Source organism: Eptesicus fuscus, chromosome 9 (assembly GCF_027574615.1).
Source record: "Eptesicus fuscus isolate TK198812 chromosome 9, DD_ASM_mEF_20220401, whole genome shotgun sequence".
Classification (NCBI taxonomy): domain Eukaryota; kingdom Metazoa; phylum Chordata; class Mammalia; order Chiroptera; family Vespertilionidae; genus Eptesicus; species Eptesicus fuscus.
Window position 1 is genome coordinate 15,220,192 of NC_072481.1, and position 19,964 is coordinate 15,240,155.

The window sequence follows — 19,964 nt, forward strand, 5'->3', positions numbered from 1 at the left end:
GAACTGCTGTACCTTGAAAACTGTTGGAATAAAATCATAATGTCTGCAGGGACTACATTTAAGTGAGCTCATTCCCCCTATATTTTTTTTATCATCTGCTCTGCTGGTGTAGACAAGAGTTAATTGGGTAGCATACTTTATTAAGCATGAAAAAGAACCTACGAATTGTCAAGAAATTTAACCCAAACCTTAATGAGGTGCCTGCATCCAAGAAAATATTGATAGCATTATTTTTAATGAAACCAAACATTTATTTAAAATTGTTATGAAATTGCCATTTAAACAAGTTTTTAGTCTTTTATTTTTAATATCAAATCTATTTCTGCCCTTGTTTCATTGCACATAGGGAGACTGCAGTGACGGGTGTTGGTCACACACAAAAAATGTGAAAGGAAGCGCTCTTGTTTTGGAACAGGCCTTGTTTTTCTTGGATGCTTTTGCTTAAAATCCAACAGCCAAATGAGGAAACTGTAAAAGCAAAGCAAACATTTTTGTTATAGATGAACCCTTCCACCCTTAAAATTTGTACACATATTGATTCTGCCTTGATCTTTCAAAATTTATATTGACCAAAATGTCTCATCACAGAGGTTCTTGCATAAAGGCTGAATTGGAAGAGCCCCTAGACAGATCTCATTTTGTATAGCTCCGTACATGGATCATGGCCAAATAGAACTCTGGTGTGTTTTTTTAACATCTCCAGTAGCAGTAGACTCACTACCATTTAAAGGAGCTAATTCCATTTTGCAGACAGTTCAAATAGTTAACAATTTACACTGCATTACTTACTGGGCCCAGGTACATTTTTTGGAGAAGCATAGAAAAGAATCCTTTAGTGATCCGTAGATCGTCAAACCGGTGGAGAAAGGATTGGCCTGGGACTCTGAAGGCCTGGTTCCTGGTCTTGTCTCTGCCACTCCCAAAGTATGATACTGGGCACTAGCCTGACCCCCACTTCCCATTTGTAATAGGCAATATTGATCCCTGCTTCCCCGACCCCAGCTTCGATTGGAAGATTACCCAAGGCAACATACCTCAGAGTGCTTTGCGAACTATGAGTGTAGGTCAAAGGGAGGAGGGCGGGGGGGTGACAGTGTGTAGCCCAGTTATGATAACAACTGCTTCAATGGAATGCAGAGACGCTCAGTGGCCGATGACTTGTTTGAGCTTTGTGCCCCCTGGCTAAATGACCCCAGATTCTATACTAAAAGTCTCCTTGTGTCCACTAGCTGTAATTTATCAGGAGTTGTTTTAGATCAGCTCTGCCACTCAATCACTGTGGGAGCTTGGTCAGTCCTGGCTCCACTCTGAGTATCTGTCAAATGAGGGTATTGACTTGCTGGCCCCTGCAGTCCTCCTGGCTCTTGCATTCAGGATTCTATCACCTTCACGTCAAACTGTTGCCCACGTTGACAACTCCAGGTGGAAAGAAGTGTGGCCAGAGACGGTTCTCTCATCCCTGGCCCTCGCTGACTTTGAGGCATCAGGGAACCTTTACCACCTCGTGGATTTGCTTCTCCTTCCTTACCCTTTACTTCATTTTCATTTGTTTTTATTTCACTCTCATAAACACCAAATTAACATATGCCCCAATATCTTAAGTTCATTCACTCAACATCTATGACATTAAGAGGTTTTTTAAAAAAAACACTTACCTCCCAGAAAGCTTGGTCATCAAAATATTTAGCTGCATGAGGAGCTTTCCATATTTTGAGGTTTAAGATGAGACCTGTTTAAATTCATTTAAAAATGTTGAACATTTAGAGCACAGCATTTGTTGTCTCAAAATATCATATGTCAACTATAGTATTTCAACAGAAATCCTTTTTTTTCCTCCCACAACCAGGAGACAGACAAATGGAAGCACTGTTCTTCCTGGGCCTGCGTAATTAATCCTATAGACATCTTTTAACAGGAACTGGCAAGAGCAATTATTTCTAAAAGATTTCGATTACTCTGAGAGGTGTAGGAAAGCCATGGATCTGACACGCTTCCCGAGATGGAATAGAACGGCCCTACCAGACTGTGCCCGCAACGTGAAAGCTTATCCATTTGAAACGCAAGAGCTGCCATGGAGAGCAGCTCAAACAAAGTAGGCACCTTGAAGGTCCAATACTATAAACTCCCAGCAACCTCAGCTCAAGGTTCCACTTGTGTAGTTAGGAAAGTAATTTATAACCATCGGCTTTTGTCCCTGTCCTTTTCACCTGTCCAGGCTCTGCCCAGAGAGCTTGGCCCTGTGCATTCTGCCACTGAGTAAAACCTGCCGAATTTCCCAGAATCCATGAAGTGAGCGCTTACCTTTTCACAGGAAGCAGGGACATGCCATTCACAGATTTATCTGTGTGTTTTTAATGATGATCAGTCTCAGTGTATTCAGTAGTAAGATTAACAAGAGTGGGCGCATGCATAGTCATATTCCCCTGTTGTTGTGCATGCCTTTAACTGATATTGGCAGGTAAGGTACAATTAGCACGTCTCGTTTTGCTAGAATTACTCAGAAATGAGCTCTATCACCGACATGAATTTTCCAGGCAGCTGAGGCTTACTCGTCACTAATGAAAATCCATCTAAATACATAAATCCATATTGCATTTTCTTGTCTTACGAGTCATCACTGAATACATTTAGATTCTTAAAAAACCCAGAACTGTTGCTGGGAACATCCACTTATGCATTGCTGTAGAACACAGGCAGATAGCTGTCAAGGGTGGTCGGCCTGCTGTCCAGCAGCCCAGGTTTCTGTGTTCTTGTGTCTGACGTTAAGGATTTCTTGTCCTCTGTGAGGCTCTGCTTTCACTTCTAACATACTGGTGTGCCTTCCCCGGGGAACCTACCCCACTTCTAATCTATTTCTGATCTTCCTGAGTCGGAAACCCAGCAACCATACCGAAGGGGTTGTACCTAAATAGTACGGACAGATTCCAAGTAATGGGGTCTCTTGACCGGTAGAATGCTTGGCTTTCAGAGGGCAATCGGTGTATTTTGGATGCTCGGGGGCCCCTTTGCTCTTCTGTTGTCCAAGTTCTTCTTAAACAGTTCCCTTGTGTCCAAAGCAGCATGTGAGGAGGAAAGCTCATTGGTTTTAACTCTTCGAGGAATAATCTAGGTGTCTTTTCTGCTCTTCTCTTTCTTAACCCCATTAGAGCATAAGGAACACCCTGCCTCCATCGTCCTTTACAAGTCAGTGAGTCCGTGTCACTTCGGTAACATCGGTGAATGGTGGAAGAGCCCAGGTGTAGGGTTGCCAGATAAAATACAGAATGCTCAGCTAATTTTGAATTCAAAATAATTGGGCACCTTATTCTTTCATTTGCTAAATAGGACCACTCTACCCAGAATAAAATGTAAACTGATGGATGAAAGCATTTTTCTCGTCTGTATTTAATTAATCACCTCAGACTCAAAAGCTGAGGCCAGATGGTACATTAAGGTAATTCTAGACAGTTTTACTCTCTAAAACCACCCAGGGAACTCCAAAAAGTCCCTCCATACGTGTTTCAGAGCTGAAAGGAAGCCAAATGATTCGTTACCATAATCCTTCCGTTATGCAGGGAAGCCAGCCAAGCCCAGAGAAGTGATGTGCCTAACGCCACACAGTTCATTCGGGTCTGCTTATGCTACTTGGTCTCTTGTTTGGCACCCACTCCCTGCGTAGGGACACAATATATGAGTGTCTAACCCACAAAAGCTGTTCACTTCTACATAAAAGTGAACGTTTCTGAACAGAATGCATATTTTCACCTGGCATGTAAGTAAGACTGGCAAATTAGCAACTCTCCCAGATTCTTTGCTGTTCTATCATACTGCAGAAGCAACAGCAAATTTCACTCCTCCGTTTAAAGGTCCCCAAAAGCTCCCCACCTCTCAGAGTGACCTGACTCCTTGCTTCCACTCTGTCCTCAACCCCGGCCACCCTCCCACTCACTCTATCCACACCAGCTACACTGACTCCCTTGCTGTTCCCCAAACATACAAAGCATGTTCCTGCCTCAGGGCCTTTGCACATGCTGTTCCTTCTCATAGGATGCTCTTCTCCCAAATAAGCACGTTGTATGTCTCCCTCCTCTCCATTCAGGTCTCTGCTCAAAGATTTACTAGCTGGGCCTTCCCTTATTGCCCTTCCAAAAGAGCAGACTGCCCTCACACTGACCAGTCCCCCCACTCTGATATAGTTATCTTCATAGCACTTTCCACCATCTTGCATAGTATGCATTTATTTGCCTATTGTCGACTAGAATGTCAGCTCCATGAGATCAGGGCATTGTTTTATTCACTGCTTAAGAATAGTGTCAGGCTCATAGTAGATATTGAATAAATATTTGCTGAGCCAAATAATATTATGGATGTGCTCAGGTAAGCATTTTGGCATAAGGATTTCCTTGGCCTTCTGTACAAAATTGGGTGCAATCACCAGTCCTGGCTCTAAGAGGCTGCAATCCACTCTTCCTTTCCCTGGCCCTCAGAGTCCACACCTGTTGCAGGTGACCTCTGAGGGCCTTTCCAGTTCTGGAATGCTGTGATTCTGTTTGTGTGTTTTTTAATCATTTGGCTGGAGCTGAGGAGGTGGGCTCACAGGGAACAGGATGGGCTTGTGCACATCCAGCCATGGGGCAGACGCACTCTGAACCCGGGCCCCGGGCCTGGGCAGTGGTGGAGGGTGGCGCACACTGACCTGTCAAGAGACCAGTTGCTAGACCCATCGCCATGGACAAGCTGAGTGCCCCGGTGTCGAAGAGCGCCTGGAACATGTTCCTGGAAATGACAAAGCAAAGGTGGTCACGTTCAGGTGTCAGGCTGCAGAGGTCATGGGGACAAGAAACACAGTTTGCATGAGTAGTGACCCTGTCAGGAAGGGCCATCAGGGGAACAAGTGTCCTCTTCCTGGTGGTATATTCCCCTGTCATTTTCCTGCAAAGCCATGCAGACATGGAGGAGGGGGACTCCAAGAACCTCTTTGGCTTACTTTAATCCTCAGACCTCTGGATAATGAACTAGACCAGGAGCTAGAAAGACCAAGTTGAAGTCCCAGTTCTGTCACCAGCCGTGTGGCCCTGGAAAAGTCACTTACCCTCTCAGAGCCCCAGTTTCCTCATTAGGCCATTAAAGATGAAGGCTTTATGTCTACCGAGTCAAGGAGGGGTACAGTTTGGCTATCAGATCCATCTCCCCTGCCTACCCCTCTCGAACATGCTTCCCTGTTCATTGTCCTTCAAGGCAACCCCAGGACTTCACTTCAAACAGTTAAACGGCCCTGAGAGGACACTGACATGACCTTGCAGTAGAAATACAGGGAACAGTGATAAAACTGGACTATGTTAAAGTCAAGAACTGTTCGTCAAAGACACCACTAAGAAGGTGAAAGATAACCCATAAAGTGGAAGAAGGGATTCACAGTACATCTGACAAAAGATCTATATCCAGAACAGATGAAGAATTCCTAAAAATCACTAAGGAAAAGACAAAACAACACAATAGGAAATGGGCAAAAGAACTTGAATAGACATTTCAAAAGAAAAAAAAATGTCCTAAAAGCATATGAAAAGTGCTCCACTTAGTCATCAAGGAAATTAAATCCAAACAATAAGTTTGATGGCTACATGGCTAACATACAAAAGAAGGAAACCATGGAGGGTTAGAGAATATATGGGGGAAGGGGAACTCTCATGTGTATAGATTGGTGCAAATCACAATGGAAAACTGGTAGTATCCAATAAAACGGATGTATGCAAGCTGTATGATCCAACAATCCCACTTCTAGGCATATTTTCACTTGAAGTGCATCCATATGTTCCCCCAAAACATTAAATGTTTATAGCAGCAATACTAGAATGTTCCTAATAGCTCCCAACTAGACTGCCCAAGTGGCCATCAATAATGGATCAATGAATTGTGCTGTATTCACACAATGGAACACTTGTTTTAACTGTGTTTTCTTAGGCTCTGTAATTTGTCTACTTGGCACTCATTTACCACAGGACCAAACTAATGGGCCAGGCTGTTTACCTCTCTCTCTCTCTCTTGCAAGTCAGCTTTTGTGGGAATGCAAAACTCATATTACAAACCCCCAACCACAAACTCTAACACGTGTTTTCACTTCCTGCCCAACAGGGGATGTCCCCACTGCTATACTCCCACAGGCACAGTCTCAGTTCCCCGTCCTCTGCTGCCTGGTCCCGTGGGACATGTGGCCTTGCACGGTATGTCGTGCCTCTCATTTTGAGGGGTACTGTAACATTAAATTGACCTCTTCATGTTGTCACTCGTCACCTTTATAAATTAAACCCAAGCACAATTCAACACTATACCCCAGTGAAAATGTACAGTCTACAGAGATACTCCACAAAACGGGTGAATCTCACAATACAATGTTGAGTAAAGGAAGCCAGGCACACAAGGACACAGACTTCCGGTATGACTCCATGTGTATAAAGAACGAAAGCAGGCAAAACTGATCAATGCTGTTAGAAGTTAGAATAGTGGTTACCCTGGGACGGGACACGAAGGAGCTCTGGGTGCCTGTTATATGGACGGGTCAGAACATTGATCAAGAGACACCCTGAAGATAGTTGCACTTTTCTGGAAGTAGACTGCACTATAAAAATAGTTTGCTTGTTTTTAAGTAATATTAAGTGGCAGAATAGAAGCTAAATCCAAATCTGCTGACTGCCAACCCATAATTCCCTCTCTCCTGATGCCATCTGAAAGCAAATGGATGAAGCAGGAATCACCGTACAACAGTCCCCACACAGATCCCCTGTGCCAGACCCTCAGCTCGATGCTTTCCCAGCTGATTTCACATGATCCTCACAGCAGCCCTGTGGCAAGGTGTTTCACAAATGGGGGGAGGTCCAGGTTAGGAACGTGAACCAAGGGTTCCGATGTCACAGGCTCGGAATGGATGGTTCTTGGGACTCAAACCAGGCAGGTCTGTCTACCCACCAAGGCTGGCCAGATCTTCCCAGCTTTCAGCATTTGAGGGTTACTTTTACAAATTTGGCCATTCTGACATTCCAGAAATAGTTTTTTAAAAATATTTTTCTTTAAATAGACTTTTTTGGTTACATTTAAATAGACATATTTAAAATAAAACTTTGTGTCACTAAAGGGGAAGAGAAATGGAGAGGCAACTATAAAAAAATACAATGAAAACAAAACGTAGCTAGAACCTCTCCAAGATGTGGCAGCCTGGGCAAGTCTCTCAGCCTGAGACCTCCTCTGCTGCCATTCAAACCGGAGGTCATCGTGTGAGCGCGTGTCCGAAGGGCGCAGAGACTCCTCAAACCCAGTGGAGACTTTCTCCCTGATCTAATCAAAGGTCTGACTGAGAATTGAGAAAGAGCCAGTGCACTCTGTGATTCAGTGTTCTTCAGGCGTCCTCACACCTCTTAAAATCCTACATTTTGTGAAAATCCCTTCGTCCTGGCTCGGAGCACTGCCTCTGACCCCTTCACATCCACTCACCCGAATGGGAAATTGGCAAATGCTGTTTGTGGGATGAATGAAGGTCAGCTGGCTTGCCCACTGACACCTCGCGAATACAGTAGCTGATCCCCATTTCGTAGGAGGTATTCTTGCCTGCCCGCTCCGTGCTTTCTCCGTCTTTCAACTGTATTCAGAGGCCCCTCCTATGGAAGCAGTGGCCTCCATAATCATAAGGAAAGGGGCCATTGTTGGGTATTTTCTCCACACCAAGCACCGTCCTGAGCCCTTTAATTATTAGATGTTGCTGAATCTTCACAGCAGTCCCGAGATGTAGACCTTATTATCCCATCTTACAGATAGAGAACTGAATCTTAAGGAGAGTTTGGGGACCAGGCCTAAGGTCACACGACTGGCAAATGCGACCTCAGTCTGTCCCTGAAGCTGGGGCCTTTATTTACAGCAGAACGAAGGCCTCCTAAGAGGTCATCGCTGTCCCTGTGCCCTTCCCTTTGCTGGGTTCCTGCGGAGGAGAAAGAGCAACTTCTTGTCCTCAGCTGTCTCGTCCTGGCGGGAGCTGACTTGCAGAGTGAGCTGGAGGCAGGCCGCCCAGGTGCTGGGCCCTTGTTCTCATCTCCCCAACTCCATGTTCAGTGACGTCCCCTTGATGGCAGCCATGCTGGGAGTATTAGCACCATGGAGATCAGCAAATGCGCTAAGTTAGGGTTTTGTTTTCTTTGGAGAGTGGGTTGTTCATCCTTTACTGGTATACCATTGGTTGACTTTTTTTTTTTTCTCTAGGCCAGTAATACCCAAGCTTGCGTGAGAATCACCGGGAAGGCTTGTTGAAACACAGACTCCTGGGCCCTACCTCCAGATTCCTAATTGAGCAGATCTGGGTGGGCTAGAATTTGCATTTCTTTCTTTTTTTAAAAAAAAATATATTTTATTGATTTCAGAGAGGAAGGGAGAGGGAGAGAGAGATAGAAATATCAATGATGAGAGAGAATCATTGATCGGTTGCCTCCTGCACATCCTCTGCTGGGGATCAACCCTGCAACCCGGGCATGTGCCCTTGACCGGAATCAAACCCAGGACCCTTCAGTCCGCAGGCTGATGCTTTATCCACTGAGCCAAACCGGCTAGGGCTCTTTTTTTTTTTTTTTAATTTGAATTTTATTTTTCAATTACAGCTTACATTCAAAATTATTTTGTATTAGTTTCAGGATTATAGCATAGTGGTTGGACAATCATATACTTTGCAAATTGAGCCCCCTGACATTAGAATTTGCATTTCTAACCAGTGCCCAGGTGATGTGGATGCTGTTGAGAACCACTGCTCTAGGAGAGCCACGGAATCACAGAATTTGGGATCCAGAAGGACCAATGATCCAGATGTTCCAGATTAGCAGCCTGGAATTTGGCCCACACAATTTTTCTAATGATTTTGAATCTTTTGCCAATGCTTAGGAGAGGGCCTACCATTTTCCTACATTCACTTATTTAACCCTCTAAACCACAGGGTCCCTGGCCTCAGGCAGCCTCCAACAATCCTATGAGGGGAGGTATTATCATTATCTGCATTTAAAACCAGGAGACCAAAGCTCAGAGAAGTTAGGGAGCGTGCCCCGCTTGTAAGAGGTCAAGACCAGTGTGACTCCATGGCACACTTCTCACGAGACCTACACCATCAAAGGTTGAAACATGGACTCACTCAGCTGGCTTGGGCCTGGTTGCCCTGCTCTGTCTGTTTTGGGGGGCCTCGGGGCTATCTGCCTTTGCCTGGCACCTAAGCTGCCCCCTTTGGGAAGAAGAAGCGACCTGAAGAGGTGATGACTCCACACAAGTTAGGGGCTGGGAAGAATTTCTGAATAAATTGGCCAACAAATGCTCACTGAGGCCTGCTGAGTGCCTGGCCCTGACTGCATGCGCCCCAGCTAAGGGCTCTGGGCACATTGCTCCCTGAGTTAGGTGGGGGTATTAAGGGAAGAAGCCAAGCAACTCACAGGGGATCCTTGGACCAGCTTATCTGATGCACCATCAGCCCGATGTAGGTGATCCCTCCGAGCAGACCTGGCAAGCCAAAGGTGTGGTGCACGCCACAAGTGTCATGGATCCCCAGCACGCGGTTAAAACACACCTGGGGACAAACGTCATTATCAGTAGACCTGCACGTGAGACTGACATTCCCTATCACCCTTCCCACCAGGGCCACCCAAAGGGATGGGCTTTAGGGCTCACGTAAGAACCACTTCTCAGACGTGCCCGGGCGCTCACCTTACCTGGGGAGCCTGGTAAACCACAGAGTTGGATTTAGAAGGTCTGCGGCCTGAGATTCTGCATTTCTAACGAAGTCCCAGGGGATGCCAGTGCTGCTGGCCCACTGACCGCACTTGGAGAAGCAAGGATCTAACCCAGGCACGACTCACACTTTGGGCTGTAATTCCGCGCTGTGAGTGTGCTGTCCTGTGCACTGTAGGATGCTTAGCTGCATCCTTGGCCTGTACCCTTTAGATGCCAGTAGCACCCCCAACCCAGTGTGTCAACCCAAAGTGTCTCCAGATACCGTCACATGTCCCTGGGAGGAGATTAAGACCTACTGGTCTAGCCCAAACGTAACTGCCATCCAAAGACAAATGGCTGATGAGAATAAAAGTCAGGAGAATGTGACCACCCCCTGAGTCTCCCATTCACTGCTCCTCCACCTCACCACTGAGCCTCCCCGATGGCCATCAGCCCACGGATATGGCTACAAATGAGAATTTGTTCATCTACTTCCCTCCTTAGAGTCCCCATTGTCTTCAGAATAAAACCCCAGGCTCCTCAACTAGCTCAGGAGCTATACCTGAGCACCTGCCATCTCTCAAGACGCTGACCCCACCACACTCCCAGGTGAACCCAACGCTTCAGTCAAGAGAACATCTTCCTGTTTCCTGGCTGGGCCATCTGCTCTTCTCACTGTCGAGCCTCTGAACACACTGCTCCTCTGCCTGGAATCCATTTCCCACTTCTTTGGTTAATATTAGTTATTTGTCAATGCTCAGCGGAGGCATCCTCTGCTCTGGGAAGCATTTCCTGACGCGTCTCAGGCTGGCTTAGATGTGCCCTGGAGCAGTCATCACACTGAGTTGTGCTTATTTGTCCCTTTTCCTCACGGCCCTATAGCTTGGGAAGCAGGATGAATGTTAAGACATATGTGATGAGTGAATGAATAAGTGAATGAGTGAATGAATGAGTGAGTGAATCATCCTTGAATTGTTCCCCCAGTGATAGAGTCAAGGAAACAGAAGCACAGATAAAGTGATGGACTCTAAGATTGATGATAACGTATGCATTTTAAAATACGGTTTTAAAATGTCATTTTTAGAGAGAGAGGAAGGGAGAGGAATAGAGAGAAACATCGATGTGAAATGAACATCATCAGTCCATTGCCTCCTGCAGGCCCCTACTGGGCTCTGACCAGGAATTGTACCAGTGACCCCTTGGTTTCTGGCTAGATGCTTAACTGCTCAGCCACATCTGCTGGACAACGTATGCGTATGTGTACTTCCTCCTTCATCATAGGGCCTCAAAGCCAGAGGAGATAAAGGACATCTGTTCCCATTCCGAAGATGAAAATCAGACTTTGCTCAAATTAAACTATTGGTGATTTCTTCCTTATCTGGAGTTGAAACTGCCTCCCTGAATATCCACTGTCAGTCAAATTCAGCTTCCTATGCCACCCTAAAGTATGCTCCTTTATTCTCCACCAAGCCTTCAAAAGCCATGAAGGTTTGTGGTTCCTAAATATTTCCTTTAGAAGTGTATCAATAGCAAATGGGCTACAATGCAGTATTCTGGTATTATCTGTGCCTGTTGAATTTTGAAGGAAGAAAAATCCATCCACTTAGAAGAACTAAACAATCAGAAGTGGGCATGACCTAGATGGTCAGCCGGCATCTTTCTTCCGGGCGCTGCCCTCCCCACCCTGAGACACAGAGAGGACAGCATTCTCACGGTTCATGGGCAGCCGCCATGTGTGTACAGCATGCCCCCCCCCTACCCCCACCCCCACCCAGCCAAAGATGGGCACAGGATCCAAGTTAGACCAAGAGCTCCTTCTTCAAAGAGCTTGGAATTAGGGCCGAGAGATGTTACCCAGCTGCTTTTTGAAAAGAGATACTACACTCTCCCATGTGGAGTAGCAGTAGGAGAACAGAAAGGAAGTCTACAGCGTGAGAATAAAGCGGATATTTGGGAAAAACAAAGAAAGGAGATCAGGGACTTCTTGGGCTCCCCCAAACACTCCCATCCCTGATGCCAGCCATTCCTGGGGTCCCAGGAGCGTTTCTGCCCTTGGATCCCATGACACCCCAGGGGCCTTATAAAAAATATATATGTCTGAGCAACTTGAATGGGTTCTGCTACTTGCCCCCCAGATCCTCACACATGCACCATCCAGCCTGGGTGGGTCCTTCACCCCGAGCTTTGAAGCTAAACGGAGAGGGTGCCAACACCTGCCTGGTGCAGCCTCTGGTACCCCATGGTGGTCCACCATGGTCCCGGGGTCCTTCTGGTCCCAGACAAAGCAGAGGGTGTTAGTTGCCCAGCTCCTTACCGGCAGGCATTTGGCTCCCCCGATGGAGATCAGCCCAGCCACAAGGCCCAGCACCATGGCCAGCCAAGGAGAAGGAATCAGGTGGCACGAGGCACCCACAGCCACACCTCCGGCCAGCACTGCATTGTGGATATGAGTCTGCAGAGAAAGAGCTTGTGGGTGAATGAAGTGAGACACAGAGAGGACAGCATCTTCCCCAGAGTTCCTCGGCGAGCTGGGAGTCGGGCACTGCTGTAAGGTGCTCCCTGCTTCAGTGGTCCTGAAACACCCACTCCCCCGCTGAAACTACCTGGACTTTACCAATGGTCTCCTCTCACCCCACTTCGCAGGCTCAGGGAACAGTCACCCTCACTGGGCGGCGTTTAGGGAATCAGCACCTGTATGGACCCCATAAGCCGAATCCCGGGTCACATCTCTGCTCTGTCCTTCGTTCCTCTGCACTGGGCCCTGCCTCCTCTTAGGCTTCTTCTCCCCGCCCCCGGGTCCTCCTCTACTCTGACCAGGTCTAGGAGCTCTGGGCCCTCGGACCAGCTTCTGGGCTTCCCTGACCTGTTGGCCAAACTTGCCTCCCTGGATGACCCCACCTTGTCTGACCCTAGACTGCCTGTCACCATGGAGCTCACCTGTGGGGACGCCTGCCTCTGCTCAGTACTGTTAACCTGTCATCCGTGGCCATAGTGTCTCCACTCCAAGCCCCACTGACTGTCTAGCCCAGTGATGGGCAACCTTTTGAGCTTGGTGTGTCAAACTGAGCATAACTCGGGTAGTGTGTCACTTTGAGGAAAAAACATTATTTCGCAAGTGTTTCATCCTCAGGAGCAGCAAATGTTTCATCCTCGGCATGCGGCCGCCTGAGCGGCCGCGTGTCATCAGAAATGGCTACGCGTGTCAGTGCTGACACGCGTGTCATAGGTTCGCCATCACTGGTCTAGATTTTTCCCCACCACCTCTGGCTGGCTGACTCCATGCCCTGAGCATCATGGGAACTTGTTTTGTCTTTAGCTCTACACTTTCACCATCTCCCCCACCCAAAACTCACACGATCTCCCGGCTCCATTGATAATAGCAGCCAACGTTTGCCCAGAACTTACTCCACATGAAGCACGTTACATATAAAGTTTACGTGGCTTCACCCAGGCCACGTGGCTAAGTAAACCTACTTCTTCACTTCTGATTTTTATTCCAATCTTGACATTTCTTGGGTTAAGAGGGAAAGGCTGACACATTCTATTCTAGTCTCTCTCCTCCCCCCGCCTCTCCCCACGCCCCACTACCTCTTGCTCCTGGCGGCTGGCTTTCATAACTAGCAGGAATGGGGTTCAAACCTGGGTCTGTTTGATGCCAGTGCTGCTGGACTAAACCACTTCCCCTAGCAAGCCTTTCAGCACTGCGCAGTCTCCTGAGTTCCAGTGCCCATTTTACAAGCTGCTGCTCTCCCTTGGGCCCCATGACACAGCAGACAAGGCCCCCCCCACCCAAACTGAGGGGCTGGGGCTGGGGGGAGGGGCGTGAACACGTGTGTGGGGCCTAGAAGACCCAAGTGCGGCCCAGGGGCAGCCCCCTGCCTCACCATGCTGATCTTCCCTTGGGGGTGAGCCAAGGCCGACAGGGAGATGGCCGTCACTGCGCTGACCGCAAGAGCGTAGTAGGTGTTGAACACGCCATTCTTCCTTTCGTGTGGTACGGGCAGCAGAGCGGAGTTGAAACTCGGCCAGAACATCCACAAGAAGAGGGTGCCTGGGGGCCAGAGAGGGTCAGGGGCCAGAACCAGAACTCCTGCTCCGGAGCCTGAGCCTCGGCGGGCGGACTTCAGACGGGAGTAGCCCGGAGCAGGCCAATCTCGGCTTGATCACTCTCCAGCTGTGTGACTTCGGGCAAGACACGTGTCCTTCCTGAAGTCTCAGGTTGCTAGGGCCCAGCTAACATACTTCACAGGCAGCGAATTTAATCACCAACCCCAGATCTCCTGACCCCAGCCTGGGATGGCCAAATGCTTATTTTAAATGTTAGCAAGCTGCCTTCATCCAGCCCCATGGCCTGACACCCAGGGGCCTGCTGTGGAGCTCACTGGCTGATTTCCTCTGAGCCAGTGGTTCTCAACCTTCCTACTGCCGCGACCCTTTCATACAGCTCCTCATGTTGTGGGGACCCCCAACCATAAAACTATTTTCGTTGCTACTTCATAACTGTAATTTTGCTACTGTTATGAATCGTAATGTAAATATCTGTGTTTTCCGATGGTCTTAGGAGACCCTGCTAGCGGTTCTCATGACCCACAGATTGAGAACTGCTGCTGTAGAGCCCAAGACCCTCGGAAAACACAGATATTTACATTACAATTCATAACAGTAGCAAAATTACAGTTATGAAGTAGCAACGAAAATAATTTTCTGGTTGGGGGTCACCACAACATGAGGAGCTGTATGAAAGGGTCGCGGCATTAGGAAGGTTGAGAACCACTGCTCTCAGCCTCTCCCAGCGGTCTGAGTTCATCGTTTTCATCGCAGCTTCTCAAAACACACCCTTTTCACTTTTCCGTCCCTCCCCTCTCCTTTCCTCGACATCAGGGCCCTGCTTTCTTCACTTGTCCAATTCCCTCCTTTAAGTTGAGGCCAAACAGACTGGGTAAACTTATTGACGCTCCAATGGAGGGAGTTTTCCTCTCCTTTGGATGTGAACCAAGAGGGTACCCTGGAGGGGAAGGCTCCACTCAGAGGTCTGAATTCATCCCCCGCCGCGTGGGGAAAGGAGCCGTGGCCGAGCGCTTCAGACACCGGGGCGGGCCGGTGAAAGAGATTTTCTGCAGCGTTTTGGAGCCTCTTGCTCACCCCAGGCACGAGATCGCCCCTCCACCGCGCCCTTACCCAGCATGGCAAACAGACTGGGGCTCGTCGTCCTCTGCTCTTTCTCCTCCGCTTCCTTGGGCAGAGGTCTTGAGAGGCACCAGGCCACCGTCAGCCCGAAGTAGGCCGCAAACACGTGGATGTGCATCATGCTTATGTGGTCGTCCACCTGCAACCAGCCCAGCGGGAGCAGTGGGTGTCGGCACCCTCTGCCCGCGGGTAACCCCCACCTTCCTCGGAGAACGTTCTGAGCTTCACGGAGGGGGGGTGACTGGAAGTCATGAGGCGGGTGCTTGAAGCTTATCCAGCCCAGCAGTTCCCCTTTCAGAGGAGCCCCGTGGGCAGCGGAGTGTCTATTCCAGGGACGGTGCTGGGTGGTCTTATCAGTAGCTTTTATTTTTACTTCTTATTTAAAAACATATATTTTAAAATTGATTGTCTAAAGTTTTACATATGTCTCCTTTTTCCCCTATTGACCCCCCCCCCCCTGCCCCCAGCCATTCCCACCCCGGGCAAGCCCCCACCGCCCCGGTGTCTGTGTCCATTGGTTATGCTAATCTGCATGCTTACAAGCCTTTTGGTTGCTCTCTAACCCCCCCCCCTCCGCTGCCATTTGTCTCTGGATCTATTCTTATTCATCAAATTATGTTGATCATTATATCCCACATATGAGTGAGATCATGTGATATTTATCTTTCTCCTACTGGCTTATTTCGCTTAGCATAATGCTCTCCAGTTCCATCCATGCTGTTGCAAATGGTAAAAGTTCCTTCTTTTTAATAGCAGCATAGTATTCCATTGTGTAGATGTACCACAGTTTTTTAATCCACTCATCTGCTGATGGGCACTTAGGCTGTTTCCAAATCTTAGCTATTGTAAATTGTGCTGCTATGAACATAGGGGTGCATATGTCCTTTCTGACTGGTGTTTCTAGTTTCTTGGGATATAGTCCTAGAAGTGGGATTACTGGGTCAAATGGGAGTTCCATTTTTAACTTTTTGAGGAAACTCTATACTGTCTTCCACAGTGGCGTAAAAAATATTTTTATTCATTTCAGAGAGGAAGGGAGAGAGAGAGAGAGAGAAACATCAGTGATGAGAGAGAACTATTGATCGGCTGCCTCCTGCACGCCCTAAACTGGGGACTGAGCCTGTAACCCCAGCATGTGCCCTGACCAGGAATCCAAGTGTGACCTCCCGGTTCATAGGTCAACACTCAACCACTGAACCACACCGCTGGGCTACCAGTAGCTTTTAAATGCTTTTGGCCAGCCCTGGCTGGTGTGGCTCAGTTGGTTGGAGTGTACAATCGGAAGGTCACAGGTTCGATTCCCAGTCAGGGTACATACCCAATTGTGGGTTTGATCCCTAGCTGGGGGGTCCGGGGTGTGTTAGGGAGGCAACCGAATGTTTCTCTCTCACATTGATGTTTCTCTCTCTCTCTCCCTCTCCCTTCCTCTTTCTCTAAAATCAATTTAAAAACACACACATATCCTCAGGTGAGGATTAACATAAATAAATAAATAAATAAATAAATAAATAAATAAATGCTCTAGGCCAAGGTCCACTAAGGTGGGGCCAAAAGCCACATGGCCATGCCCCCACTGCTTCCTACTTTTCAGCAGAATTTCATGGAGTGATAAGTGATGTAAACTTTGCAACATGAAGCAGCCAGACTTCTCATAACTGAGCTGAAGTCCTTAGTACATCCTAGATATATGCTAATTTTGCTTTATAAATATCAAATTTAGTCATCCTTAATAACTCAGTGGGCTACTCCTGAATCCTGTCAACTGTGCCTTCAAAAAAAAAAAATCCAGCCGAAACTGGTTTGGCTCAGTGGATAGAGCGTCGGTCTGCGGACTGGAAGGTCCCAGGTTCGATTCCGGTCAAGGGCATGTACAATGGTTGCGGGCACATCCCCCGATGGGGGGTGTGCAGGAGGCAGCTGGTCGATGTCTCTCTCTCATCGATGTTTCTAGCTCTCTATCCCTCTCCCTTCCTCTCTGTGAAAAATCAATAAAATATATTTAAAAAAAAAATCCAGAATTGGTGGAATTTTCACCACCATACCTCAGGGACCTCACTTTGGTTTAAGCCACCATCACCGCAAACCCAAATGATTGAAATAACCTTCTGAACAAGCGACCAAAGTTAACATCTTCAGTAATGGCACAAATGCCACTGCCTTGCTGTGTGTCTTGGGCATCAACTTTCTCATCTGTGATCCTCTCACCACAGGGTCAGAACCGCCACAGAAGAGCTGGGGAAACCACCTGGCCTGGCCTCACCTTCCCTTGGCCTCAGCCTTAGACTTCTGACAGTTTCCCCCAATGAGACCCCATGTACAGTTCGTGACACACAGTGACGGGTTTGAAAGAAGACGTTGGCCGTGCAGCTTGCTAGACCACAGCTGGGGGAGATGGGGGGAATGAATTACCTTTTTATACATCTCATCATTATCTTGTGATTCCTACCGTGTCACATTTTGGAAGCGAAAGGCATTCATTTGCTAGGTTTAAACATTTAGCATAGACCCCACTTTTGCCTCCCCATTTGGGCCTGGCTGTATTACTTAAAATCCTAGAAGCCTCACCAAATAGAGGCCCCCCTTTCCGCCTCCTCGCCTGCCCTCACAGCACCGTGACTCACAGAGAGGAACTGCTGGCTGATCATCCTCGTGGCACTAAAGGCTGTCACCTCCATCAGCACCAGCAGCACCAGCTGCGCCAGGTTGGCCTTCCCCAGGATGGCACCCATAGAGATCAGCACAGACATGGCACTCATGGTCGCCTCCCGGATCCTGGGGAGAGAGGGCGAGACAGGGAGGACTAAGAAGGAAGGATGACTCTCCTGCATTCACTCGTTCATCCACTCAGTTAACAAACACTTGGTGAGGATCTCCTTACGCTCTGCCTGGCACTGTTCAAGAAACTCGGGACGCAGAGAACAGGAAGGCAAGGTTTCCGCCTACATGGGGTCTGATGCTGCCCAGCCTGGGGTTTCCTTCGTCCCTTTCCCCCAGCAGGGTGGCATCTACACTCGGAGAGAGGTCTCTCATCCACACTGAGGGTGCCCAGAGGTTCTCTAAGGAATGTCACTGCGATTACGGGCCAAACGTTCCCTCGGGGCTCCCTCCTGGGATCTGACTCTGCCCATGGCTTTTCCTCTGCCGTCATTGCCCACAAATGCTCAGTAGAGGGCGCTCTTCGCCCGCCGCCCGAGCCTCTCCCTCTCGGAGGGAGTGGAGAAACACCGGCTTTGGAAGCCGGACAAGCCTGGCTTCCAGGCTCAGCTTTTCCACCTGAGCAGCTATTTAATCTCACCGAGCCTGTTCCCTACCCGTGGGCTAAGAGTGATGATAAAGCCCCATGGCGGTGCGGTGGGGATTCGGAGGAATATTCGTGCATGTGCGGCGAGCACCGGGACGGCGCAGAGAACGGCTGCGGGGTAGCAGCCGGCCTTATGAGCACTGTTCCTGATGTCTCCCTCCTCTTGGCAAATGAGCAAGCTCAGTGTGAGGATTCAGGATAAAACGATGTTTGCTTTTGAGGAACTTAGGATTCAGCTGGGGAGATGGGGCTGACTGGCATTAGGAAGCCTGATATAACGAGGCTAGAGAGGGCGACATTGGAGGGAAAGAACAGTATAGGGTGGACTCATCAAGGAGGGCTTCCTGGGGGAGGTGGCACTGGCTAGAGCAATACCTGGTGGTTAAACCAACCCATCCTCTCCTGAGCACCTTGCTCTGAGACACCCCCCTCCCACTGGGGAGTTGATAATGATGATGCTACAACCAACATCACAGTAATAATAATGTATTAAGCGTCACGTATAACAGGCTTGCAACTACATCACCTCATTTAACATTTTTTTCAACTACAGTTGACATTCGATATTATGTTATGTTAGTTTCAGGTGCACAGCATAGTGATTAGACATTTATATAATTTATGAGGTGATCCCCCCATAATTCCAGCACCAACCTGGCACCGTACATTGTTATTACAACATTACTGACTATATTCCCTAGGCTGTATTTTCACATCCCCAAGAGTATATTGTAACTACCAATTTGTACTTATTAATCCTTTCACCTTTCCCACCCAGCCTCCCAACCCCCCATCCCATCCGCAACCATTAGTTTGTTCTCTGTGTCTATGAGTCTGTTTCTGTTTTATTTGTTCATTTATTTAGTTCTTTAGATTCCACATATAAGTGAACTCATATGGTATTGACCTTTCTCTGTCTGACTGATTTCACTGAGCATAATATTCTGTAGGTCCATCCATGTTTTTACGAATGGTAAGATTTCCTTCTTTTTTTATGGCCAAGTAATATTTCATTGTATACACGGACCACGTCTTCCTAATCCAGTCGTTTATTTATGGGCCCTTGGGCTGCTTCCAGTCTTGACTATTGTAAATAATGCTGCAATGAACATAGGGGTGCATACTTATATCTTTTAAGATTAGTGTTTTGGATTTCTTCAAATATATGCTCAGAAGTGGAATTGCTGGGTCATAAGGTAGTTCTAGTTTTCATTTTTTGAGGAAACTCCATACTGTTTTCCATAGTGGCTGCACCAATTTGTAGTCCCACTAACAATGTATGAGGATTCCCTTTCCTCCACATTTTCACCAACATTTGTTTGGTGATTTACTGACAATAGCCATTCTGACAAGTGTGAGGTAATATCTTACAATGGTTTTAATCTTCATTTGTCTGATGATTAGTGATGTTGTGTCATTAATTAATATAATCTCCCTTTCAGTAGATTGACTTTTCATTTTGTTGATAGTTTCCTTTGCTGTGCAAAACTTTTTGGTTTGATGTAGTTCTACTTGTTTATTTTTTCTTTTGTTTTTCTTGCAAGGGGAGATATACCAGAAAACAATATTCCTAAGAGCAGTGTCAGAGATTTCACTACCTAGGTTTTCTAGGATTTTTATGGTTTCAGGTATTGCATTTAATTTTTCAATCCATTTTGAATTTATTCTTATGTGTGGAGGAAGAATGTGGTCTAGTTTCTTTTTTTCCTTTTCTTTTTTTTTTGCATATATCTGTTCAATTTTCCCAACACCATTTATTGAATAGACTGTC

The 19,964-nt window shown here is 47.5% G+C and overlaps 1 protein-coding gene across 4 annotated transcripts in view; it reads right to left on the reverse strand.

Moving 5' to 3' along the window:
• Positions 1-244: 244 nt before the first annotated feature.
• The window catches only part of RHCE (Rh blood group CcEe antigens), a 29,136-nt gene continuing 9,416 nt past the window's right edge, over positions 245-19,964 (reverse strand). Inside the window, exons 3-10 of one of the 4 annotated variants that reach the window (XM_008148069.3) lie at positions 17,514-17,664; positions 14,884-15,031; positions 13,590-13,756; positions 12,020-12,157; positions 9,429-9,562; positions 4,676-4,755; positions 1,656-1,729; positions 354-468 (exon numbers count right to left, since the gene is read on the reverse strand). In XM_008148069.3, the coding sequence (XP_008146291.2) occupies positions 442-468; positions 1,656-1,729; positions 4,676-4,755; positions 9,429-9,562; positions 12,020-12,157; positions 13,590-13,756; positions 14,884-15,031; positions 17,514-17,664 (919 nt within the window). In that variant the 3' untranslated portion in view covers positions 354-441. Of the gene's footprint in view, positions 469-1,655; positions 1,730-4,675; positions 4,756-9,428; positions 9,563-12,019; positions 12,158-13,589; positions 13,757-14,883; positions 15,032-17,513; positions 17,665-19,964 lie in introns of all 4 variants that reach the window. The other 3 variants (XM_054720792.1, XM_054720794.1, XM_054720793.1) reach the window with 3 other exon arrangements.